This window comes from Argopecten irradians, chromosome 11 (genome assembly GCF_041381155.1).
Source record: "Argopecten irradians isolate NY chromosome 11, Ai_NY, whole genome shotgun sequence".
In the NCBI taxonomy this organism is placed as follows: Eukaryota; Metazoa; Mollusca; class Bivalvia; order Pectinida; family Pectinidae; genus Argopecten; species Argopecten irradians.
The window spans coordinates 25,300,935-25,325,056 of record NC_091144.1 but is presented as its reverse complement, the minus strand read 5'-3'; the positions used below and the strand labels follow the sequence as shown (position 1 = coordinate 25,325,056).

The following is a 24,122-nucleotide window of genomic DNA, read 5'->3' as shown; positions in this document are numbered from 1 at the left end:
ATTTACTGTGCGTTAGATGACTATCACTGTGCCAAACAGAGAAAGGAATCTTTACTGTTACAGATAATGCAGGAAATTTTGCATTTGTTTGGTGTTGTAACCTTATCTTAAGCCATTGATCTAATTTTTTTACACGTTGTTATTGATTTTTAAGAAATTTAATTTTTTCTTTCGAAAAGGTAGTGGGACTATTGGATTAGTAACAAATAGCTTCATCTGCATCCCTCTAAAGTATCCGTATGTTGTTTCAGAATTTCTCATATTCAACACATGTTTCACTGGAAGAAGTCTTCGCATTAATTAACTAGGGAACATGTCACTTGTTCTGTACCTTTATTTACTTATCATAAGCATGGTATTTGACAAGAGGGTGACATCTTAGATTTGCTTTACAGGAATACATCTATACGTTATAATGAAAGCTTGGTACATAGACTTCCCAAAATATTGGACAATAGGCAAGAAAAAAAAATAAATTTCACCCACAACCCTTCAAACACTCTCCCATTCATCCCTACCACTCTGACAAACATCGCACGTAACTGCATCTAAATGCAAGAAGTTCAACAGAAATCTCTTAATGAAAAGGAATTATTTTCTTGATTTGACAGATACACGAAGCATATTTTCACACAAATTTTTTTTTTGAAGAATTTTAAGCTATTTATCTATGTGAAAAGAGCAATCACAATCAATCCACAAAGCAGAACTGCTATTAAAAGCATCACTATTTTTTTTCCCCCAAGAGCCTAATAAAGATTTGCTTCTTATCAAAAATTCACAGCAGAAAATGAATATGTATGGGCCTGCCAATGTGTTCATGCTTAACGAAGAAAACATTTTGGACAGCTACTCTCTACACACACTCAACAGACTTCAAGAAAGATAACAACTTAAAATTATTAAAAGGTCTTCAATGTATTTACCATTTTAATTCCACTAACAAGGCTAGTTTTCCCTGGTTGATCCTTCCTTTAATGTTCTTAAGGAACATGGAACATTTTTTATAATTTCATTAAGAATACAGTGTACATACCGCATAATAGACACACATGGGAACACACATGTGAACCATATTGTGTATTGGAAAAATAAGTCCTTTTCATAGTTCATTTACCACAAATGTTTCTTTTTTTTATAAATAAATACACCTTTAATCTAATGTTATGGTGATCTAGAAGAAAGGAATGGTGGTTCAATTTTGTGCTTTTAATAATTTTCTGAATATTCTTGATTAAATGGTGATCTTGTATCGGGTTGGTAAGAAATGCTGAAGCTAGCTGAGGTAGCCGCTCTCTCATATGCTGTATTGTATTGCCTTGCTGAGCATGGACTCAATCTCACACCAGTGAAAACCATGGAAACAGTCATTCATGACTTACGCAATATCAATAGCCAAAGAGAGACATGAATTTCTCGATAATGAATATGTAATTTTAGGTTCTCCAGATTAATGTCATTTTTCAGAGAAAATTTAATCTACAGTACATTTCACTTGGTAATTCCCATGATAAAATACCAGGAAATTGCTTTTATTTGTAAATGATATAATTTGGAACTGCAAACAATTCGACACAAATATCCGTATCTATAAGTGTAAATCTTAAAACTTCCTCAAAACACGAGTTTAATAATCACGTTGTTTTCTATCGAGAAATGCACCCTCCCTCTTATATATCGAGCCACAATAACAACACGAAGATAATATCTATATGTTACATATATATACACATATATACAAGTGTCATTGTACAACTAAAACAGCACAATAAAAAGTTTAACTGTATCTTTCAATCGCTTGCTACAGAGTTTCTTATTTAAAATTAATGATCGAAAAGTTTCCCAGGTAGACTAATGCTTAATCATACATAAAAAATAATTAAATGAAAAATTAATGAAATTTAATTACTAAAATGTTTGTTCTTAACCCTCTCATCATTATAAAGGAGATATTATGAAATTTAGTAATATTATATCAAAACAAAAATGATTGTCATTTCGTTTTCTCATATTTTGTAATGATAGCATACATTTCAAATACTCCTATTTAACTGATCTCAGATTGATATGGGAAAAAGCTTATGTCAATAAATGTTTTCATGCTACTGGGAGAAGAGCGCAATGTCAAACAGTCCTTTAATACCATCGTGATATCATCCGACAAAAGTTTGGTTAAATTATCTATATATTGTACATTCTCATGTAAACTTAATTAAACAAGACTTAACTTAACGATTCAAAGACTATGGCAGATTTCCTTATGTGACCATGCGTAAAGGATTGAAGTACAGTCTACTTAATTGGAAAGATATCTTTGTGCCTGTATCAATTTGAATAATAATTAAGAAATACCTCTTGGCAATCCAACATGCACCATATATACCAAGGGAAAATAGGCATAAAACTAACACATGAATGAGGCCCATGATGCACAGATATAATTCATTACATGATGCATAATAAATAATGTTAAAGATATTGACTTGTAGAAGATGAACTTTCTACTCCAGGTATTATCTCCACCTGTGAAAACTGCTGAATTCTTAGTGTCAACATAGCAGTAGACGTCCACATTATCTGCACACTTTCCTTCCGCTCTAAAATCTTTCCTTCCGCTCTAAAATCTTAACAAGTTTGTTCTACTTTTCATGGGTCAAACCCATATTCCGAGGAAACAAAATTCGACCTGCATTCCTCAAATCTCAAAAATAAAGTAATTATGGGAGAGATACCCTGCAGCGTGCATGTCCGACAACCATCTGAGTCTGCTGTTTCACAGTAGTAATCATCACAGACCTAGTTACTGTGCACATTGCTGTTCCTCCTCCATTGTGTGGGTCATCTTTGAGAAGTCCATTTCTTTACCCGTAGCTCGTCGATAAATATCGACGACATCTTCGCAGGTTGTTTGGAAATGTGAAGTAGCATCGTATGATGTTGACACATAAATCTGCAATAAATGTTCAGTGACAGTGATATTGATAAAATGGTTTTTTTTATATAAAGCATTGGTATAAATTTTAATTGGTTACAGGATAGCTATATTTATTTTAAACACAAGAGAAGGGTCTAACTCTCTACCACCATAGGTGAGTGTTAGTCAACTCTCTTGCAGGGTATCAAATAAACAATTGCAGCTGTTAATTATCAATTTGTTCTTAAAGGCCCACTACCTTTCCGAAACGGCTTTTAATTTTTAAAATGGGAATGTAAAACAAGATCGATAATTTTGTAGAGTCTTAGGAATTATTAACTTACCGTTAATACTACATTCATCATCACCTTCTGAACGTTTTGATTAAAATAAATAAAATGTTTATTTTCATAACGCGGGTCGTATTATGTTTCCCGCCTTCGTCCTAAATACCGCGCGGTAGTTGACTATCACTGCGCCAGATGGCAAAACAGCGAATTGACTCTCCACTGTTTTCATATATTACGCAGGAAATCTTGCATATGTTTGGTGTCGCAACCTGATTTTAGGTCATCGGTATGCATTTTCTGATGTTATTAATGTTTTTTAAGAAACTTTTATATTTTGCTCCGGAAAGGTAATGGGCCTTTAACTCTTTAAGCATTCTAATTGGCTGATATGGTGAACTTTGACCTAAACCACTTTTTCCTCAGTCACTTGTTGGGAATCATTTTTACATTAATAACCCAACTTCCACACACTTGTATAAACCCCTGATTGCTAAGCTCATCATATCACATTAAGACTGTATTCCATAGATACAGCAGACCTCTCATAGATATATTTATTGAATCAGTGAATGTGACATTCTTAGTATACTAAATACTTAGCCCTGTAAGCCTTGAATATTTTTTTAAGTGAGTTTACATGCAAAAAAGTCCTAGAATAAGGTCAAGTTTGAATGAAACCCAAAATAATACCACATTTATTCATCAAATCAAGTAGAAAAGGTGTATTTATGGATAAAACATATATCCAAAACCTAATTATTTAAGTAATCTGCAGCAATTAAGTTAGATATCTTTTTGGTCACAAAATATGTGAAATTTAATCGCACGCAAAAAACAGTCAATTTACACTAACTTTTTCCAAAAGAAAAGCAACCACATTGTTTTAGATATATCAAGGAAAGATGATGATTTGTGTAGCTAAACCAAATATCTACAGCATGGTAAACTTACATTGTCTGGGGTCCCATCATCAACTGGTTCTAGAAGGTCAGCAACGGTAAAAAATCTGAAATATAAAACATTCAATTATAATTGTAAATGACAAGGATTTATTAGTTTAACATCCTATTGACAGCCAGGGTACTGTAAGGACATACCAGGTTCGTTGGAGGAGGAGCCGGCTGTACCTGGAGAAAAACCATTGACCAGTCAACTACCCCACATGGGCTTCAAACTGGTAACCCAGAGGAGGAGGGCTTCTGGTAATATTTCAGGACATCTTAACCACTCTGTCCCTAAACAAAAACCCATTAAGGGGAACATATATGTACAGTTATATCTGCCGTAACTGGGTGAAAAAAAAGCTGTGAAATCGTTCAAATGGACAGACAAACATGTATGATGCCATAAAAACGGTACTTATAACACCTAATTTATCCACAGTAGAATTCTTAAATTTAATGCCTTATGTATGTTTACATGGGAACATACTTGCAGAAATAACTTTACAATAATGATGATAAGGAAGAGATAATCTCAACAGGCAGGAGGCGAGTGTTTTTGAGATTTAATAAGGTAGCGGTCTAAATCATACAATCCCCTACTTTTTCGATCCCCTTCATACCTCTGAGTATCCAGGCAGACAGAAGAGGCCCCATTTATCCACCAGTTGAGCAACGATGGCGTTGGCTATACTTCTTGGGATATATTTTACAATAAGGCCATAAAAAAATATGTCTGTTTAGGGTTACCCGACAATGTACACCGACCCTAATTTTTTAACCCCGACCCTAATTTTTTTCCACTTTTCTACGAATTTTATTTAAAAGTCAGGATTTGGATCCTCGACTCCAGTTCAGGCAATCATTTTAGAGTGAAACACACTAAAAAATGTACTTTCTTGTACAACAAAGACATAGTTTACAGGAAGCAAACAAAATTTTGTAACAAATCTGAAATATGTCACGGTAGATTTTGAATAACACTAATGTCCCTTTGACACAAGATTGCCTAAATTTCTGAGCATAACTAATTCTTTAAATATCACAAAAGGTCAAGTGAATCTTTGTTATCCTGTTTGTAATCAGTACATAGTATGAAAGGAAGTTGTTGAATAATGTAACAAGGTAATACATTTCCTTATTAAAACATGTATGTTGTTTTAAATCTTGGCTGGGTTATGTCTTTCATCCCTTTATACAACCTCAGACTGAAATAGAATTACAAATAGAAATACAAATGTACATCTATGTACATGTCTATTATATGAGCATTCCATGGCGTTTACTGACAGATACCATAATTGACCCATATTTAACCCAATAGGCACCCAGGGCACTTTAAAAAAAAAATGAAAATATGAAAAGGTACTCCACAGTTTTTATAGTTTCAGTCAGTATTTCAGTCAAGGTAACTGAGATTGAGGCCGCAAAAAGGGGGAGGGGTATTTATAGGGATGGAGGTGCCTACCGGTATTGGGTTAAATATGGTATTTGTAATTTCAATGTATTGAACTTACTTTTCAGCAATATTGCCATTACTGCCATTAAGGATATCAATGCCTGGCTGTAACTCCGCCTCTGGATTTCCGGTTTCCACATTCGTACTGACAATTCCAAGGTAGTTTTCTTTACTCGTCACATTCAGCTGGTTGGACAGCACAATAATGTAGATATCTATAACAGTGAATTACAGCGCACACATGTAGATATCTATAACAGTGAATTATAGCACACACATGTAGATATCTATAACAGTGAATAATAGCACACACATGTAGATATCTATAACAGTGAATTATAGCACACACATGTAGATATCTATAACAGTGAGTTACAGCACACACATGTAGATATCTATAACAGTGAGTTACAGCACACACATGTAGATATCTATAACAGTGAATTATAGCACACACATGTAGATATCTATAACAGTGAGTTACAGCACACACATGTAGATATCTATAACAGTGAGTTACAGCACACAAATGTAATTACACACAAGTAGATATCTATAACAGTGAATTACTGCACACACATGTAGATATCTATAACAGTGAGTTACAGCACACAAATGTAGATATCTATAACAGTGAGTTACAGCACACAAATGTAGATTCTATAACAGTGAATTACGACAAGATATCTATAACAGTGAATTACGCACACAAATGTAGATTCTATAACAGTGAATTACAGCACACACATGTAAATATCTATAACAGTGAGTTGGACAGCACAATAATGTAGATATCTATAACAGTGAATTACAGCGCACACATGTAGATATCTATAACAGTGAATTATAGCACACACATGTAGATATCTATAACAGTGAGTTACAGCACACACATGTAGATATCTATAACAGTGAATAATAGCACACACATGTAGATATCTATAACAGTGAGTTACAGCACACACATGTAGATATCTATAACAGTGAATAATAGCACACACATGTAGATATCTATAACAGTGAATTATAGCACACACATGTAGATATCTATAACAGTGAGTTACAGCACACACATGTAGATATCTATAACAGTGAATAATAGCACACACATGTAGATATCTATAACAGTGAATTATAGCACACATATATAGATATCTATAACAGTGAATTACTGTGAAATGTTCTGTACTTTATCTATTTCAAATTATAAATTTACGTTAAAGAACGTAAATTTATAATTTGAAATAGGTAAAGTACCAGACATTTCTTAGTAATATAACAATCTCGATTAGAGTAAGTACTTGTTGGATTATCACCTGATGTATCTGGGTATTCTCGATTTGTTTATCAATAAAACATGATCCCATCGCTTGATAGAAATGCTACTGAAAGTTAATATGTTTTTATCTGCATTGTGAATTAAATAGTTTTGAATCAATATATTGAGAAAAGCGTCTTTAAATTGATCTTTCTTATTCATGTCCCAAGATTAATCCGTCAAAACTGGTTATACGGCCATATTGCATACGCCGTACAACTTGCCAGCAAGAAATTTATATTACACAGGTACATTGTCTGAAATTAACCTTGCACAAATAATTCTAGGCCATGTCAAGTCAGTATTTAGATAATGATAATGTCATAACATAAAATTTCTACTACAAATTAAAACATGAGTTGAATTTGATATATGATCAAAATTTCTGATTTCATGCATTTTATCCTATCCGAACATTTAAAAAAAAAAAAAAAGTCACAGAAATATATAAATATCCAATAACAGGTCTATTTAACATTAGTATATATTTATGTTTTCAATATATATACTGGCCAGCTGGTTGGCATGAAAGTCCGTCTTCCCTTCAGTGGTCATTGTTGACAGGTTTGATTGTATATAATATACACCAGCAGCATGTTTGGGTTCGATATTGTAGTAGCCTGGTAGGAAATGCTGCCCACTTACCATTTTTCCTGTTGACCTGGTTCTGTGGAATAATGATCTGAAGGGACTGACACTTGTTTACTCCTTCCAATGGTCCATTCAGGATACAGATGGCTCTCGCTACCTGTTATGTCAAACAAAAGATTACTTGGGTAACCATAACACCTTAACTTCGTCACTGCTAAATATACATAACCCTTTGGGACATAATGCCAACTGTTTCCCGTTGGGGGGACTATTAGACATCTCAAGTTTTGACCGCAGACGCACTACATACACGTACATGTACTCGGTATACACCTCAAATCTATACACATTATCGACATACCAAAATGTACTGCCAATTTACCTGTGTATGTTAAGCAATCCAATAGTGGTAAAATTTCTGATGAATTACAATATGGCAGGTTTTACAAATAACAAAAATCCTGTAATCCAATAACGTTACAGTTCTTTGCTTATTTGATTAATGGCATGTGATTTAATTTTGATACAGCCCCCAAGTACACGCCCTTCTACAAAATATCATGTATTCGCCATAATAAGCAACCTCGCCCTATAAGTGCCTCTCTCCTCTAGGAGTTGAAAGCTAAAAAAAAATGTACCCCCACCATCCCATGGCTTTAAAGATGTTTTACAACTATGTGATGCTTATAACATCAGCATTGTATTATTCCATACTACACAAACTTGTGAGTCTTTCACATGTGGACACTAACTACGGTGAATATGGTATGTACATTGTGACAAAAACATCAACTACAGTTATAATTGTCCAACACTGACCTGGCCAACCCTTTTAACTTTATTTGGTACGTAGGATGGGTCACAGATGACCATCTTGGTTCGGGCTGTTTCATCACCGCTGCGAACTCCAACAACTTTGCCGTCTTCCATCACAATTTCATCTACAGTCTTGTCAAGCATGTAGGTACCACCATAAATTGCACTCAGTCTGAAAAGTCAGGAGGAAAGAATCATTTTAGCAAATAACAAGAAACAAACTTTTACAGACCTTTCCGGTATATAGACTATTTGTGCTAAACATGATCCCAGAGAGATCCGAGTGATAGTAGTCATTGAACTCTTTGTACCATTTAATGGGAATAATTAATGTACCCCGTGATATCCGATACCATTTGTGCAGGACTAATGTTTATATTAGTGATAGAATGGTGTCAAAAGATGATATCCCTCGCTAACGTCATTTGAGCGGGAGGATTACAAATACTTACGTTCTATTATCACTAGAGATACTAGTCCCGCACAAACATTATCGGATATCACGTGGTACATGAATTAGTCCCATTGAAAGGACTATCACTATGAATAGAATATCAAGGTGCCCCTTTTTGACCCACAAATTTTGTCACAATTTTCAAACAATTATTTAGAAATTATAAGGTAACCATCCAAAATGTGCATTATTATGAAATTGTGGAAACTTTGTCAATTTCTGCCATTTTTTTAAAATTTTGTTGGCTTAGTTTTTCGTCTAGAACCCATAGAGCGCATCCTTGGACAAACTTAATATTGTGTGGCAGACTAATACCCCCGCTCAGGTTAATTAGGCCTTTAGTTAGTAATAACTCCATTAATAGGGGACATTGCAGAACCCTGTGTAGTTTACACAACTCCCCTTTATGTCAGGGTTCTGTGACAGTGTGTACCAAATGTTATCAAAATCTGTCCGGTAGTTTGTGTCTACAGATAGACAGATGGACGGACAGACAACTTGATTCCTGTATACCAACCCCCGTAACTTTGTTAACTTTAGTTTGTTCAAGATTGCACTCTATTGGCAAAAGATGTCAAAATTGTCAAATACACTTAGTTTATGCAAATTTTGTATGGTTACCAAGGCAACTAAACCTGCAAAAACATCCCATACCATTGAATAATGGGTGCACTTTTAAATATTTCAAATACAACAAATGAATTTCTTACTTGTTTAAAAACATTGATGGATTTGGGGGCCAAAAATTAAAGGGTTCAAAACAAAAATGTATAAAATTAGATTTGAGAAATATTCTTTTATTAACAAACTTAACATATCAAAATCCAGGTTTATTTTGGCAGTACAATTTCCAAATTATTAAAATGTCTGTCCCAAAATGTAATACATGAATACACGAAAATATATCTCGTATCTATACTTTACCTTGCAAATCCCTGTGGAAGTTCTCCAAGGCCGTACAGTGGATATAAATACGGGGATTTTCCATATCTAGCTAGAGAGTCTGAGTACAGTTTCATGCGCTGAATCAGGTCCTTGCAATTTTCCTTCACATAACTAAAAAATAAGATTTAAGGGTATTCTACATAGACTTAGCATCAGGTGAACAGGTTCTTGGGAAGGGATTGTTGCAAAAGTCATTTTTTGGTATTTTTAATATATTAGATATTGCATTATTGATGTATCGCCAGCTGTCTATCAAACCGTGTGTAACTTTGCATTTTGGATTGCGTATAAAATATTAACTTTATTTTAAATCTATTGCCAAACAAGTTATGCAACTTATACAAATCACTTAAAATTTTAATGGCCCGGATGAAAGCGTGCAAGGGGTCTTAGAGTGGGAGGAAACCGGAGTGCCAGGAGAAAACCCATGTGATTGGGTAGGCGACTCCTGACTTCATCACCACCGTGCTGGGGATCAAACCTCGGCCGGCTAAGTGAAAGGCGAGTGGCTTAACCACTACACCACCCGAATACTGTATGCTACAAAATTTGCTCCGACATTGAATAGGTACATGCGAGTTTGCGAGCACGAGGTGTGGCTATATTACATCTAGTGATCGGTCAATTATACACATTCTATAACTGGGGAGGAAACAGCAGGTAGATGACTGGGAGACTCATTTCATAGCTTATATACTTCTTAGACAATTGTAATCTATCCTACATAACCGATGTTACCAACAAATCGCGTCTGCATTTCACATTTAAAACAAGAAATTCACAGAAGTAGAAAGTGTTGTGTGAAATTTGAAATATCAGAAACACTTATTTGTTCTGTTTTCAGGAACAATGATCTTAAATTTAGAACTAAGAAGGCAATAAATGGGTCCTATGAAACGAGCTTCGATATGAAAACATTTTTTTTTCATTTTCAGTAACCTTAACTTTTTATCAAGCAACCAGAAAACTTGAAAAGCAAGCTAAAAAGACGTGCTTTCCTTTTGGTAAGGCAGAATTGTATATTTAGCTCAAGTCTGGTTGACAAATGGGAACTTCAAACTGTACAGAAGACACAAAATATAATGTGATGTGTAAATATATATGACTAGCTTTTTGCAGGCGACAAAAAAATGAATATAAAATGAAATTGATTTTTACTCGTAAGATACTTACTCGTCATTCAAGTATAGAGCTATAGCATGGCCTATAAAGTCTTGTGTATTTTTATCTACACCAAATGAACCATAAAATTGTGAAGCATTCCAATTTTCTAAATCAATGTTTGAGTGTTTTGGATCCTTTTCCCCATCAAGCCTGATTTCCTGGGCACACATAAGAAGGTTCTTAAAGCGACGCTTTTCAAATATTCCCATTAGTGCTGCAAAACAAAAGAAAAGGGAAGTCATGTATAAACTTAATAATAGGCCCAATGGGCCTGTATCACTCACTTGTTCCAGGCCAAGAACACAGGATGCCAATTCACAACTTGAAGAATTTAGATTTGATCTGAACTTAAATCTATCTATTTCTACAGAAGGATTTTAAAAAATTTGCTATCTTTCCTATATACAATCAAACCTGTGTAATGAGACATATAAACCCCCAGGGGCACACACAAAAATGTGTCTTATTAGACAGGTGTCTTAATATACAGGTTACCAAAGGATCAAATCCACAAACAGAATTAATCAAATAGTTAAGCATGTTTCAAAATAATGTATTATGTACTTAATTTGCATCATAGCAGAAGCACTTAATTATTGAATTAGTTATTTAATAATAATTTTAGAATAATTTATACCTTTTTTAAAAAGATATTTTCTAAAATTACACTTATTTTTTTTTAAATAATCCCCTTTCCATTTCTTTAAAACAAGATTATAAGTGAAATCCTGAAATTGTGTACCAATCCCAATCCACTATTACAATTACCCAAAATGCCAACCATTACTATTGCAAAGTTTTGTGCATGACTTCCATTGGATAATTAGGCCTATTAACAATAAAACGAGAGTAAATCTTTTTCAATTGTTAGAATTGTTTGTTTTTGAAGAAATGCTCACCACCAAATTGCAAGCCTAGGTGGAAAATAAAGCCCACCATTTATGCAAGATTGGTTCCCCTTCACCAAAGGAAGGTTCAGACCAAATTTGGTCAAAATCCATTCCGCCATTCATGACTAGTAGGAATTTTTGTGAAAAGTTAACGGACGACTAACGCCGCACCACGACATACGCTGAATTAATTCAGCTGTTAATGAGGAGTTGTCTATTTGCGGACAAGAGACACATATGTAAACACAGTGATGCATGGGATATACATGTAGTTCATAGTTAAATAATTACGGTAGGTACACTTACATGAAGCTAGAGCTTCTTTTTCATCAGCTGGTACTTTGGCAAGTTTTCCATTTGATTTCCTCACATAACTTCCATCTAAGGTTTTGAACTCCAAGTATCTGGTAACTCCAGTGTAGATGAGAAGCTTGACTAGCTTTCCTGTCAAAAATGGTGTACAAAGAGAAGTTTAACATGGTACTGCCTCAATGTCTGGTTTTTATCACAACTGGTAAAGAGTAATAGAGGATCTTTTGCCCCTCATATGATCTTGATCCCTAAGATGACTATGGAGTCATGAATCAATTAATTATTATCGTGATATGTATCATGTGAAGTACAAAAGAATTTTTCAATCCAGTGATATAATTATATATCCAATGACATTTTTTCAATTTTTCATTCTGCCCTTGTTTATTCTACATAAGATTATCTGAAAATACCAGTAACAAGGACTATTCCTGTAGTCTGTGTATTTATATAAAATCTACTGACCATTGGCCATTATAAGCTTGGGTATAAGGTCCACATTCCAATCTCTTTCCCGGCCATATTTATCAGCAGGTGCTGGCACAGGTCGCTTGAAGTGCTGAAACACCTGGGACAGAGGTGTAAGTGACGCACTTTCTCCACCATAGTACTTGTTCCTATCCATGTGCAGCACTTTTTTCCCATCATGGGACATCAAACCACTGAGGATACATTCCTGATGATGAAAATACATTGACATATTGCTATACTAGAACTTAAAATTACTAAACCCATATTGCGCATGTACATTACAACCCACTTGTAATACAAACTTGGATAGTACAAAAACCTGTTTTATACAAATGGAATTGAAATCCCCTGTTAATTGCATTCAATATCCTTGTATGTATTAACCATTTAGTACAAATCGGTTAATACCAAAACTCAGGTAATATGTAATGATTTTCAATTCCCTGAGTACTTTTTGTGTTGTTTAACCCATATAAGTGACAAAACCAGAGTTGGCAATCCATCACTGCCATGTGTCGACACATGTACTTCAATGATGGAAATACAATGGTTAGTTTGTAGAAGTAGAGGTGATAGACAGTTTTCAATAAAACAATAGTACATCCATGTCCAAAGTATTACTTTGTTTCATTTCTGTTTCACTTAGTACAAAACCCACATAATAAGAAAGGATTTGAAGGGTCTCCAAGGAATTTGTAATAACTGGCTTAGACTGCCATGTATGTAATTTATATTTAATTAGCTATGTGAAAACTTCTGAAAGGAGACCATTTCTAAAATATTGCAATTATCATATATATAATGATAGGTTTAGATCAAGTTTTGTCTAGACTGTAATAAACCCTATATCTAGATCTGCAGTCATAATTTTGACTCCCAACAGACGATCAGGATTTCCTTTCCCTCAAATTGTGAGATTCTGAACAGGGTATGCTACAACTTCTCTCGCCATCACTGATTACCTCACTTTTAGAAAGAAGGGCTTTGTAGGATCCATATGGTTAAGTAAAATATACCTGTCAGAGAAAGGTACTTATATATACCGACACAATAATACGAAGGGTTCTCGTCTGAGATGTGAAATAATAACAATACAAGGTATTGTGATCTGATCAGCACAAAGTCATTTTGAAAAGTGAAGATCTCACGTGCGAGTCGTAGTCTCGTTGTCTGCAAGAGCTTTGGTTTTTTTTAATGACTTGTTAGCTTGAACATTGCTGTTGTTGCGTAATTATGTCTTATCAAGGTTAGTCGAATAATCAGAGGTGATATAAAATTAATGAAACTAATCGCTGATAATTGTTTAAGATTTGACTAATAGTTAATCGTAAGATGTAGAAAGCCAAGTTAGCCAACTAAACATGTTAACCCAATTCATGGATTCATTTCTGAACAAGAGATCCCAGAGGGATCTTGGCGCCCACCAAAGATTGATCTATGTCTGACAAATGAAAGAGGGATCTTTTCTCTGCTTTTCAAACTTACAATTCTTTTTTCTGCTTTTCAAACTTTAAACTATCAAAATCCAAGATGGTGGTCGCAAAATGCAATAGGCAGAACTAGGGTCCTAGAGGAACATACATATGATATTTGAGAACAATCCCTTCAATACTTTCTGAGAAATAGCGGTAACAAACTTTAACTATCAAAATCCAAGATGGCCACCGGTCGGCCATCTTGTTGACCGATCAGTCCCAAAATGCAATATGCACAACTGGGGTCCTAGGGGAACCTACATATGAAATTTGAGAAAGATCCCTTTAGTGCTTTTTGAGAAATAGCGGTAACAAACTTTAACTATCAAAATCCAAGATGGCTACCTGGCGGCCATCTTGTTGACTGATCAGTCCCAAAATGCAATATGCACTACTAGGGTCCTAGGGGAACCTACATATGAAATTTGAGAACAATCCCTTCAATACTTTCTGAGAAATAGCCGTAACAAACTTTAACTATCAAAATCCAAGATGGCTGCTTGTCGGCCATCTTGTTGACCGATCAGTCCCAAAATGTAATATGCAGAACTAGGGTCCAAGAGGAACCTACATATGAAATTTGAGAACAATCCCTTCAATACTTTCTGAGAAATAGCGGTAACAAACTTTAACTATCAAAATCCAAGATGGCGGCTGGTCGGCCATCTTGTTGACCGATCAGTCCCAAAATGCAATATGCACAACTAGGGTCCTACGGGAACCTACATATGAAATTTGAGAAAGATCCCTTCAATACTTTATGAGAAATAGCGGTAACAAACTTTAACTATCAAAATCCAAGATGGCTGCCTGGTGGCCATCTTGTTGACCGATCAGTCCCAAAATACAATATGCACAACTAGGGTCCTAGGGGAACCTACATATGAAATTTGAGAAAGATCCCTTCAGTGCTTTCTGAGAAATAGCGGTAACAAACTTTAACTATCAAAATCCAAGATGGCTACCTGGCGGCCATCTTGTTGACCGATCAGTCCCAAAATGCAATATGCACTACTAGGGTCCTAGGGGAACCTACATATGAAATTTGAGAAAGATCCCTTCAGTACTTTCTGAGATTTAGCCGTAACAAACTTTAACTATCAAAATCCAAGATGGCGGCTGGTCGGCCATCTTGTTGACCGATCAGTCCCAAAATGCAATATGCACAACAAGGGTCCTAGGGGAACCTACATATGAAATTTGAGAAAGATCCCTTCAGTGCTTTCTGAGAAATAGCGGTAACAAACTTTAACTATCAAAATCCAAGATAGCTACCTGGCGGCCATCTTGTTGACCGATCAGTCCCAAAATGCAATATGCACTTCTAGGGTCCTAGGGGAACCTACATATGAAATTTGAGAAAGATCCCTTCAGTACTTTCTGAGAATTAGCCGTAACAAACTTTAACTATCAAAATCCAAGATGGCGGCTGGTCGGCCATCTTGTTGACCGATCAGTCCCAAAATGCAATATGCACAACTAGGGTTCTAGGGGAACCTACATATGAAATTTGAGAAAGATCCCTTCAGTACTTTATGAGAAATAGCGGTAACAAACTTTAACTATCAAAATCCAAGATGGCTGCCTGGCGGCCATCTTGTTGACCGATCAGTCCCAAAATACAATATGCACAACTAGGGTCCTAGGGGAACCTACATATGAAATTTGAGAAAGATCCCTTCAGTACTTTTAGAGAAATAGCGGTAACAAGAATTGTTAACGGACGGACGGACGGACGGACGGACGGACGGACGGAGGACTGACGGACGACGGACCACGGACGAAAGGCGATTTGAATAGCCCACCATCTGATGATGGTGGGCTAAAAATTGAGTCCGACTGTAAAGTTTCATCTGTATACACTTTGAACTTAACATTGCATACCATGTGAGAGATACTTGTTTCATATATCTGTGGAAGTTATAGTCATAGAAAAAAGGGAAATAATGAGAAAGCTTGCAACATGCTGTGTACCAATTTTCACTAGTGACAACTGATCAGCTCCATTTTGCTACCTCAGGTGCGGCCTAATCACTGCCGGGACACTCGGGAGCGAGGTCAGTGGCTATATATATAGTATTTAATTTTACCATTGTAATTGTGTCAATTATCATATATGAAACAAATGGTTTTGTTTAAATTGTAATTGATGATAAGAGTTGCTGATACATTTAATTGTTTTGATCCCGGAAAGGAAAAGGTTCATTGACAAAAACTTGGTCATGTAGCTCTGTAAACGCAGCAACCGGATTTGGTTGATTAGTGGCACGTGTGAAAGTTACATCAAAATAGCAGGTCAGCAGTCGGGATTTAAACTGTGTGCTCAAGATGATACAGGAATGGAATTCAAAGTTCATCTAGGATCTGCAAATTGTTTTTTGGGTTAATAAGTTTATTCTAATCTAGGCTATTTATAAGATAGGTGTTCTGTCATGTAGTTGTTGTTTGATTGATACCAAAACATATAAATGTCCACTCTGAATTTAACAGAACACGCTGAATATCATCGAACACGCTGAGTTTACGATTTTCACACTGAATATAACCGAACATGCAGAGTTTAATCTGAGAAGCTAAATTTATTCTTATACTGAGTTTACGATTTCCACACTGAATATATAACGAACATGCCGAGTTTAATCTGAGACGCTGAATTTAATCTGACACTCTGAGTTTTCGGTCTTCACTCTGAATATAATGCAACACGTTGAGTTTTGGGTTACAATTCTGAATATAACCTGAATACATTTGTATATGTATAACCTCACCACTCTGAATATAATCGTGACACACTGAAAAACTCAGAGTTGTTGGTTAAAACTACCCAAAAACGAGGAAATTCAGAGTTTTATATTCACAAGTGTCAGTCATAGTCAAGTTAAATTATGCAATGACATTATGGTTACCTTCTATTTCAAGTAATGAATTAATTAGTAATCGATACCCTGTGACCAATTAATAAATTACAAAAATAATTATTGTTTCAGCCTAGATACAACTGTACACTTGAGCAGGAGTGGTGAATGCATAAAGTGCCTCAAAAGAAACAAAATTCTAAATCTAGATTGCACACAATCCCCCCATATATTACTGTTCCTTTTTCTTATTGAGTAATCAATAGGTTAGCCTAATGCAAGACTTTGTGAAAGCAAAATGAATGAAGTTGTTTAAATCATTATTATAAGAAAGGGCATCATAATTTTTGCAATGCACCTTTACTAACATAACTAAATGAGTACATTATTAAACAAATTGGGTAAAACTTCTTTGTCTCTATTTTGGTAAAAATAGCAAACTAAATCACCTACATTGTTTTGCATTAAAATATCCCTGATGTCTTAAATATTTACACAATATAACACCTAAACTGTTATCTAACAACAAAGCGAAACAACAGAACTGAATATAGTTCATGTGCAAAAACATAGTCTTAGATCAGTTGTAAGGCATTCTACAAATTATGATGCCCTTTTTTACAGACATAGATAATCTAGCCCTGAAGTGTCGACGAGTTCCACTTTTTGATATAGCAGTGCACTCTGGCCCTAAACTACTCCAACAATGTTAGAGGTATAGCACGACGAGACACTTTTGATCATTACGTCGTGTCTAACCTCTAACAATCGAGGCAGGATTCACACGGCGCAGAAATAGGCTCGATATAAATTCAAAATTTCAAGTTGTGTTTACACTAACCTTTTATATCCTGAAAGAATTATCCCAAATCATGTTAAATCAAAAATTCAAAATGTCACTATTGCACTGTTATACCGAATTTAGACATTTCTATACCCCCACCACTATTTGTAAGTCTACCCGGTCGCCATTTTTACTCGGTTGTTACAAATTACGGAATGGTGATGGAAAGTAAAAGTATCATTATCTATGAAATATTTTGCAGTATTTCGACTAAAATGCATCAATTCATTTAAAAATTTACAGAATCAATCAGAACTAATCAAAAATACTTGTTTCCTTGCATACAAACAACCTTGGTTACCACTATTAATATTATCTTTCCATTTGATACACCGTACTATAATTTGATAAACCGGAAGTGACGAAAATTTGAATAGGAATTAACCTACATTTGTAGATTATACAGCGATGCTATGGGTCAGCTCTTAAATGTGTGATTATTCCGCGGATTAATGTTATGTCATACCTATTCTTATACCAGGATGTGTTCATGGATAACTACTGATTCACGCTATACATGTTTTTTGACATTCTGGTAAGTTTTTGGTAATTAAGCGTCAAAGTTCCGCTCTTCTTCGAGGGCGGAACTTGCGAAGACTCTTATAGGGTTCGGGCATTAGATCTCGATATTGCACATCAGAAGTTTCTCAATATCGAGATCTAATATTATTGGATTAGCCCTAAACCAGACATATCTGTGTCATGATGTCTAAGTCTGGTGTGAGGACCAGAGTATCTCGTACTACATTTTTATAGCAATTTTCAAAACAACAATATGTATTTTCGTTTCACAGAATACTGCATTTGGGTAACTAGATAATGATTAACTGTTACCCATATGCAGGGAATATAGTATTATTAAAGCAATGAGCTTGATCATCCATTCTGAAATTTAATGTAAGCAATACGCAAAGACGAGTCAAAGATCGTTTAGTTTCAGGTGGCGATGGACATTGCTTTAAGAAAACTTATGATTAGTGTCTATGAGACTTAGCATCCACTAAACATTTCGAAATCATTATCCACGGATAAAAATCGATTTTATATTCGGGCAGTATTTCATGATGAAAAAGGTTTGTGAAACGTATTCAAAATAACATCTCTATAAAAGACCACTGTGTAGTAAAAGAAATTACCTTCAAACCTGTCCCTAAAACAATAACATCATATTCTTCATCCATTTTCTTTGGAGTTTCGAGTGAATTCGCTTTTTGGATTATTGAACCTCTCAGACACTGCCCCTAAACCGGCGACCGAATTACACACAATTATGTTAGCGGAGTAATACGGTTTAAGACGTCAAATGTGAAACTATTAACCTATTAACGTTGCACTTTGGCACAATGAAAAGGCTAAAAATGTTAATGTCTTCGCAACATTATGATTTTGATTCTTTCCAGTAAACAAAAAATAATTTTGTTGAAAAAGGCGACCTAATTATTAATTCAGCGTAGTCATATCCGATGAGGTAATGTACCAGTTATGTCTCATTTCCGGCGAAATGAGTTGTCAAATTTAGTTTCGTATTCCGCGAAAAGTAGTAAGTCTACACGTGTTGCATTATCGGTTGTTCACGTGTGTTTGGATATTTAGTGTTTTATTTTTGTGTATTACTATAATGTCAAAAATTAAATTAGGATACTTTAGAGATCAAAGGACGATAAAGACAATGAAATCTGATTATTCGGAACAACCGTTTCGACCGTTTGTTAGTCATGCATGATTTCAGGTATAAATCCTGACGGACCTGCAGTATTTGATACAGGTCTGTGAGGGCTTTGTCAGGGCACGTCTGAAAACAATTTAAAATCACCAGGTCCGTCTTTCTTTCATAAACGAACAACTTGGTCCAACCAGTCAAACCGTATTTATATATCTATTATCGAAAACGCCCTATCTGCTGAAGCACAGGAACCTGGCAAGAATATTGGCTCGCACGAACCGGTACCCTTAATAAAAAGATACGGTAGTCAGGGGCGGAGGAACACCATTAGTAACTCATCCTCTGTTGAGGATATCTGGCAGACTTTTAAAGATGGCCCCTGGGTCACACCCTTTAAAAGAATTTATTTTGATTAAAAGAAATAGATTATATAAACAAAGTAAAAAATCTAAACACCCTGACACAGTAAAAAAGTTTAAAGATCTCAAACACCATGTTCAGAAAATGCTTAGGAAACCATACTGGAATTATATTGAAGGCATCATCACTCTTAAACAAAACCAGTCAGAATACTCACCCACGAAAAGATTTTGGACTTTTATAAAGCACAAACGTACTGACCACAATGGCATAGCTTCACTTAAACTAAATGGTAGACTTGAAACTGATACCATTACTAAGGCAAATATCCTGAACACACAGTTTCAGTCTGTTTTCATTAGTTCTGAGGCAATTGACCTAAAACAATCAAACACGTAATGTTCAAATCTTTCATAATTAAATACCCACAAACTAGACTTGAAATGTCCATCAAGGGATTAAATTTTCAAAAAATGTTTCTTAAAAGATTAATTTGTTTTTATGTCTTAGCAAGACAATTAATTCATTATTATTTTGAGTTACACAACAATGTGCCGATGGTGTGATACCGGTATGTTCAGATCGGGCAGGGTTGCATAATGGTACAATTTATGACGACATTTACAATTATCATTTCGAAATGCAGGTAACTTTAAATAGAAAAATTACCGTTTTTAGAACGCTTTAAAATCATCAAAATACATCGTCAAACTCATCTCAGTCATTCTAAATCTTAATATATTTTTCTGTGCCGGAGACCCCCGGACTCCCCAAACAACAAAATCTCACGCCTAAGGCGCTCGCAAGTGCATCAAAATATATCGTAAAATTCATCTCAGTCATTCTAAATCGTTATATTTTTTCTGGGGAGACCCCCGGACACCCCAAACAACAAAATCTCACGCCTTTTGCGCTGACAAATTCATCAAAATACATCGTTAATGACATCTAAGCCATCCTAAATTGTGATTTTTTTCCCGAGGGAGACCCCTGAACCCCCAATCACAAAAATTTCGCGCCCGCGGCGCTCGTAAAACCATCACAATACATCTCAGTCATTCTAAATCGTAATATTTTTCCCGGGTGAACCCCGGACCCCAAAAAATCCTTAAACTAGAGAGACTACGGCGCTCGTAAGGTAATGATTTTATGTTAGCGACGTCACTGTCTATAGATATCGAAAAAAGGTATGTGTTCATTTTATATGAGATTTTATTAAACGAGTCTAAGAATTCTTCCCTACAATTACTAGATATTACAGTTTTCATACTACTTATCACAACCACATGATCTTTAATTTAGTTACAGCTACATGGACCTACGTACCAGAGTGTCCATACGCACACAGGGATATGAGAATTAGTTACAGTTTATATAATTACTGACCAACCAAAGTGTCCATAGACCATTTCTAGACGTTTTAGAGGTCTACAGTAAGTGGTCATAATACAGTACGTAAGTGAAAATTTTGCTATATTCTATATATATTATTACTAATTTTACATATGTTTAATTGTAATTACTATATTAGTGATTTTGCATTCATTCGTAACAAGATTTCATGTACTGAAGGCAAGAACTATTTTCGCACCCTATACGATATGACACTAAGATATCCAATACATTTTTTAAAGCTCCACCGCCGACAGAGCATAAATGATATTCGTCATTTGAACAATAAATGGTGTTTAATCATATATAAATATGCCTAATTATTGACAAAAAAAAAAAAAAAAAAATATTTCGCCTTTGGTGCATGCGCAATTAGTACTTCATTCCATATGGGCAGGTATATAGTGCCACGGATTTTTTTCGAGATGCAATTATATATATAATTATTTTTTCATATTTGTAACTTGCAGTAAAATTAGAAGCTCAACCTTTCAATGGTGGTAATGTTGTAAAGTAAGTAAATTGTAACTGAAAGAAAAAAATACTAAATCGTCTGCTCCTGTTTTTGATAGTGAAAAAATACTATTTGTCAGCGGTACATATATACATGTATACCTATCTACTCAATTTCGGTTCCAAAGAAAACTGATTCAAAGAACATAACAATGTCCAAATCTAAAGATCACAAACAAGATTAAAAAAATATAATGTTGTAACTTAAAATTGAACATTTTCAACTTTTATAAACTTATTATTTAATCGTACTATATATTTCTCACTGGGCGCTTTTCGCGCTAAATGTTATAAATTTTATAAATAACGCGAAAGTAATGGTTACAGGTTCATTTCAATAGAAAAGAATAATATATTGGTATCAGTATACATATAATTTGAAGATAGACTACATGCATCAGGGTTACTAGTCTAGTCACCCTACGTTTAAAGTGTACACGGAATGGAAAATAATATTTAGATATGTTATTCTGTTTGATCTCCTGACAAGAATGTTGAAAACCGCATCAAAATCGGCCGCTTCAGTACCGAGATACCGCCCTCCGAAGTGCTCGATTTTTACCTGTATATCGACTGCTGATTTGGGGAATAACCGGATGTGACGTCACGAGGACAACGGCAGTGAGGTGTTTGGTAGTGGGGTTATAGCACAAAGGTGGACATATATGTATTCCTAAAATTGGGTTACGAGAATTTTACAGATATATATACAGTATACAGTTATGATGACGATTTAATTATATATAAAATAGGAAATATTGCAACTGAAATCATTCTAAATACATAAGTAGGTTAGCGGAAACATGTATAAGTTATTTGTGTTTCTGGTATAAGCCAGGTGTACCTTGTGTAAAAACTTTTAAGTAGAGATCTTATCTCTGTTTTAACAGCTTACTAAATTATCAAACCTGGGGAATATTCAATTTTCATAATGTCATATAAAAAGAGACGAATTCGAAAAATGATGGTCATATAATCATCCATTTGAATATGTTTCTGTATAAATAAAAATTCACTAGGCCTATGGATTTCAAGAATCAGCATAACGAAAAGAAAAGGTGTTAAATGTATTTCATAGTTCAATACACGTAGATATCAAAAAAAAAAAAAAAAATAAACCACTCCAGAAATTCAATTTAAAATACATAATTCATTTATAGCTGTAACGAGTCTATCTTCCTTTTAAAGCTACATGTACATGTACACGTATGAGAACATGTGTTATTTTAACAATATTCAACAGTACATTTATTTATCATATAGATTATCATTATTAGTATTATATAATGATCGATATTGACCAAAATTCACAAAGAATTGGATATCCAAAATCTAGCAACTACCAGAAATATCAAAATTCTGACATTGTGAATCATATTTGCTTTGTTCTTTCTCGACATGCCTTTTGTAAGTAATTTTGTAGTTTCTGTTAATAAAATACATATACATATAACTAGAAACATATATACGAGACAAATGTATACATTGGTCATTCTGAAATATACAATTATGTATACATCAAGTGATTTATACACTTGTTATATGTTATGTTCGAACGGTATATTTTACTGTAAACCAAGTGTAAACAAATATGACATTATACGACAATTAAATGATGGTCCATCGCTAACTTACCTGTGATCTTACTTTTGACACCTGACGTGAGCTAATCAACGAACAGATAGTTTATATTAGATGGCAGACACAGAAACTTATGCGAGTAGAGTAGATCCCGTTGTCCTCGTGACGTCACAGGTCAGGGGTCCCGAATCGGGGTCAATGGCTTGGGGCTTCAGGTGTGTTCTAGAGAAAAGTCGCATTATCTCTAATACCGTATTCGCTATGAAACTCGTACTTTCTCCATTCTAAATTTTATACAATGACACATTTATCAAGCCTTATATACCAAACCATTCCGTGTACACTTTAAAGGCCCACTACCTTTCCGAAACGGCTTTTAATTTTTTTAAATGGGAATGTAAAACAAGATCGATAATTTTGTAGAGTCTTAAGAATTATTAACTTACCGTTAATACTACATTCATCATCACCTTCTGAACGATTTGATTAAATTAAATAAAATGTTTATTTTCATAACGCGGGTCGTATTATGTTTCCCGCCTTCGTCCTAAATACTGCGCGGTAGTTGACTATCACTGCGCCAGACGGCAAAACAGCGAATATTGACTCTCCACTGTTTTCATATATTTCGCAGGAAATTTTGCATATGTTTGGTGTCGTAACCTTATTTTAGGTCATCGGTATGCATTTTCTGATGTTATTAATATTTTTTAAGAAACCTTTATATTTTGCTCCGGAAAGGTAATGGGCCTTTAACCTCAACGACAAAGTAGACAGGTGGGTCCATGATTTTATAATCTGTAACTGTTTATCAGATCCCTGTGCTGATGGGCACATCCTCGATACTTTAGGGGTTCCGATCACTTACGATCTC

At 34.8% G+C, this 24,122-nt stretch overlaps 1 protein-coding gene across 1 annotated transcript; it reads right to left on the bottom strand.

Moving 5' to 3' along the window:
- Positions 1-319: 319 nt before the first annotated feature.
- LOC138335108 (rab GDP dissociation inhibitor beta-like) lies at positions 320-19,032 on the bottom strand. The gene is made up of 10 exons (XM_069284035.1): positions 18,876-19,032; positions 12,560-12,770; positions 12,089-12,226; positions 10,902-11,106; positions 9,708-9,839; positions 8,333-8,501; positions 7,568-7,670; positions 5,663-5,819; positions 4,156-4,210; positions 320-2,950 (listed from the first exon to the last, which is right to left on the bottom strand). Exons 1-10 carry the CDS (start codon positions 18,918-18,920, stop codon positions 2,801-2,803), a joined length of 1,365 nt encoding a protein of 454 aa, XP_069140136.1. The 5' UTR covers positions 18,921-19,032; the 3' UTR covers positions 320-2,800.
- Positions 19,033-24,122: the final 5,090 nt, after the last annotated feature.